General features: G+C 29.6%; 1 protein-coding gene across 1 annotated transcript; it reads left to right on the top strand.

Moving 5' to 3' along the window:
- Positions 1 to 2,596: 2,596 nt before the first annotated feature.
- LOC122594360 (protein BIG GRAIN 1-like A) lies at positions 2,597 to 3,887 on the top strand. Its single transcript, XM_043766827.1, has one exon. It carries the CDS (start codon positions 2,646 to 2,648, stop codon positions 3,786 to 3,788), a length of 1,143 nt encoding a protein of 380 aa, XP_043622762.1. The 5' UTR covers positions 2,597 to 2,645; the 3' UTR covers positions 3,789 to 3,887.
- Positions 3,888 to 4,686: the final 799 nt, after the last annotated feature.

Consider the following 4,686-nt stretch of genomic DNA (forward strand, 5'->3'; position numbering starts at 1 on the left):
GAATTTTGACTTTTTATTATACAAATCATATGTATATTTACACATATATAACTATAAATGTCCAACATATATAAAGATAATTATTAGATTACTAAAAAGTATTAAAAATTGATAGCTATAAATTTCGTACATTCGTTATCAATAATATATTAATGTTAATATATCCTACCCATATGTAAAATAATATATTAGATTATATAATTATAATTTATAAATATAGATATATAATTTAATATATAATATAAAGCTATATGAACTATAGATATCTATCCCAAACACAATAACAAAGATGATATACACCATTACTTTTTAAAATACAATAGGAATCACATAAGAGGAGACGATCATAAAACAGAGTATATTAGACAACAAAGGGTTACTTGAATCTTAAATCCAAACTAATATGAACCCTATTCAAGATTAATTTTATCTCTCAATCAAAAAAGTATAATTTTCTCCCTTTTTATAGTGTAATAGTTAATGTTTATAATTACAACTATCCTTTAAATTAGAGTCCTAATTGTTATCAAATATATGTAAACAGATTTGACTAAGTATTTAAAAAAATATTTAGTCAAATCTGTTATTTAAAAATATATAATCAATAAAAACTTACAAATTTTAAACTTAGTCACCTACTAATCAATTATTTTAGCATTGAATTAGATATAACAAAGTGATTTTTTCTTTTCATCTTTTAATTTTAGAAAAACATTATGTTACTTTTTAGTTATTAAATAATAATCCAATATTTTATCTTAACAATAAATTATATAAAGTATAATATATATATATTATTTATTGATTTCATTTATCGTTACATAGTTGCATGATTTAAAAATTATAAAAAAAAAGTCTATCGACTTGTATTAAATATATTCGTTTATGATGTAACTGCCTTTAATAAGTAACTTTACATTTAAATACATTGTTACAATATTGTCGTATACTCTAAATTTGGAAGATGTAAACAAATTTTATGACAATAATTATTCACATTGCAATGTATAAATTTAATCTAGTAATCAAATATAAGAAAAAACTTTCAGTGACGGAATGCGAAGCAGGATAGACATAAGTGAAATAGAATCTACTACTAAAATGTAAATAAGAAATATTTAATAAAATGAAATTTATTATTAATGATGTCAATTAATAAATGAATGTAATATTAAATGTGGATTGGAAATAATATCACAAATGGATATCTAGTCCATTGGCAAGGCATGCATATGTTGTTCCCCATGTCATGGGTTTGAAACCCATTTACAACATATGATTTTTGAATATTTATTTACTAACATTCACTTGGATTGCTAGTGTGGATGCCGACGAAGGTGCCTTTGTGGATGCTGACGTGTTTTTGGAATTAATCTCGTGATGACACGTAAGAAAATGCTTATGTGGCGAGCTCGTGCCACACGAGCATGATAGCCTTATATCTAGATATAGATATAGATATCTGAATGAATTAACAGAAAAGTTAAGCAATCTATTAGTAAAAAAAATGTGAATACTATATTATTCCCGTTCGGCCGTTCCAAATTAACATTCACTATGAAAGTAATCAAAAATTTTGAAAAATTGTTATCAACCAATATAATGCTATTTTTATATTATATAAATAAATGTAAGATTAAAATTTAAAAATGATTAGTTACATTATGTTAAATAATGACGTTTGAAAGAAAATCATTATCATCATTATGTTAAATAAAAAAGACTTCTATTGAGACAACATGATATGCGACTCAAGTTTTAGGCGTGATGCGTTGGAGTTGATAGACGTGTGATTTCGAATTTCGTTATTTGGTTATCCCGAGTAGTCCGGGTTTATTCGTTACCCATTTTAATTAAAAGAAAAAAAAAGAGACACTGTATTTATACTCTATATTAAAGAAAATACCCCACATGTTGAAAGTTACATAGAGGAAATGTCTAAAATGCCCTCTTATGTAATATTTACACCTACAAGGCTACAACCCTTTAAAATATTTTTACATACACTATTTTCTTAACATTAATAATTAAATTACACTATCAATCCTGTATTTTTTTTAAAATATCTCCATTAACCTTTTAAATCAATTACTTTTATATGAATTATCTACGGCACTCGACGTCGCATCCACCACCAACACTCGCCTCCACTACCACACCATCGCCGTCACTACCACCGCCGCATCACGCGGGTATAGTCCTTAATCTTTTAAAACATCCTAATTAACTCTTTACATTTTACATCAATTACCTATATCATTCGACGCCGCTTCTACCACCAATAGTCATCCACCACCAACACCACCTATGCGACGAACACCGTCGCATAATGCGGGTACCGTACTAGTATATATAAATAAACATATTCTTGATTTAGGCATTTTTAAAAAGTGAAGTAACCGATATGTTGGCCATTTATTTATCTATACAATACATGTTTCTTTTTTGTCATGTCGTAATCAATTAGTTATCTTTAAGGAATTTTCCGATCACCCTGCCACCATGCACGCGCAGTTATAAAATCTTGTCTTACACCCCCTTTTTCTTCTTATTTCATTTCATCACACTTTTTCGCTTTGTGTGTCTCTCTCTTTACAAATTCTATATCTATTCATTTTCAATTCTTATTATTATATAATAATATAATGTATGGTTGGAATCATAAATCACTGACACAAAACAATTCAAGACAAAACACCCAAAACCCATCTTTTTCTTCAAGTCTTCTTGATGAAATTTATTGTTCAATGGATGTCGGTGTTGAAAAATCCGGTGAGTCTAAGCTCCGGGAAGATAATGTTACAAAGAAAAAAAGCCACGTGAGTGGAGGGGGTGGTAGAGGAAGAGGAAGTAGTGCGGTGGAAGATGAAGGAATAGCGAGTCTCCGGCGAGCTTTTTTGGTTCAAAAATGGTTGGAGATGATAGCGAATGCAAAGAACTTGACACATAGAAAAAGGTCATCATCGTTACCGGATTCTGATAGAAAATCGGTAATTGATAATGACCCGTTTTTCTTTGGTTCTGTCTTGAGCCCATGTGATACGAGCTCTGACTCATTTGGTTTCTACGAGTCTAGGCCGCAGAAACCTTCTTGTTTTGGCCCTTTCAAGCCAAAACATGTAAAAGATAATAAAAAACATGATCAACATTTAGAGTTTGGTGGTTATTGTTCAGAAAATAACCAAACTAGAGTTGATCATGGGGGTTTAATTAAGTCAAAAGCTCGAGCATTGAAGATATATGCAAACTTGAAGAAGGTAAGGCAACCAATTTCACCAGGAGGCCGGCTAACAACATTTCTTAACTCTCTTTTTACAAATGGGCATCATATCAATAAGAAACCGAGAGATTTGAATAATGACAAAAAGATCGAAACAATATCAAAATCGACACATGGGTCTACTTGTTCTTCGGCTTCTTCATTTACAAGATCATGTTTAAGTAAAAATTCTCCACGAACAAGGGAAAAGCTAAACAATGGGATCCGAAGGACGGTTAGATTTTACCCCATTAGTGTAATCATTGATGAAGATTGTCGTCCATGTGGTGAAAAAATTATTTGTGATGAAAAGGATCTTATGAAGGTCCATGTAACGTCGATGACTCAAAACTTTGATGACCAAGAGGAAGAAGATGATTATAATGACGATGATACGACAAGTGATACAAGCTCAGACTTATTTGAGCTTGATCACTTGTCTATTCTTCAGGAATGTGAAGAACTTCCTGTTTATGGAACGACCCATTTTCACACGAATTGTGCAATTGCTAACGGGTTAATTTGCTAGATTTTATTGAAGGTTCATGTTATTACATCACATTATTCATTTTCATTTTCGATATGTTAATAACTTTGACAAGTTTATTACGTATAAAAGTGCAACTATTAGTCCAAATTAGTTTTATTTTTGAAATTATAATGAATAAAATTCTAGATACATAGAGTATATTATATCTATTCATCTAAAGAAGCAGCCGTTGTGCTTTGATCTTGTTGCGTAGAACAGAACTAGTAAGAACTAGTATCTGTTTTGGATGTATATCTAACGTCTCAATTTATTTTGGTTAACAAGATTTAGTGTCTAATAATCTTAAAAAATTGTCTATTTACTTGTTAAGTATTTTATAAATAAGAAAATAAAATGGTTAGAAATATATTCATAAAGTTAAAACAATAAGGAATAAATTTGTTAGATATATATTCTTTTGCAATGATCATAAGGAAGATGTGAAGAATATGATATACTCCATATAATAAACAATTCCATTCAAGAAAAGAACATGTGGGAATCTTGTGCTTTTTAGTGTTTACGTAATTGTTTATATATGGCAATAATCAAACTAAAAATCATGCGGGTGTCGATTTTAAAAACTAACCGTTCTGTGTTCGGTTTATCTAGAGATGATTTTGACTCAAATGTATTTGGCTTAATTGAGGTATCCTCATGAGCCCTTTCCAATTTATTTTTAGCCATCTCAAAATGTCTAACTAGAGATATTCTATAGTCTAGACCATCTTATTCGTGGTTCAACTTTCAAGCACTATTTCATTAAGGAAAACTAGCTAGCCTTCTAATGTGAGAATGTATCGGAGTTAAAATTTTTATATATTTTGAGGAAATGGTAACATTTGAAATTGAACGGGGAGATAAGGAAAAAAGTTAAATGAAGAAAATGGAGACAAAA

This window comes from Erigeron canadensis, chromosome 3, assembly GCF_010389155.1.
Source record: "Erigeron canadensis isolate Cc75 chromosome 3, C_canadensis_v1, whole genome shotgun sequence".
Lineage (NCBI taxonomy): Eukaryota > Viridiplantae > Streptophyta > Magnoliopsida > Asterales > Asteraceae > Erigeron > Erigeron canadensis.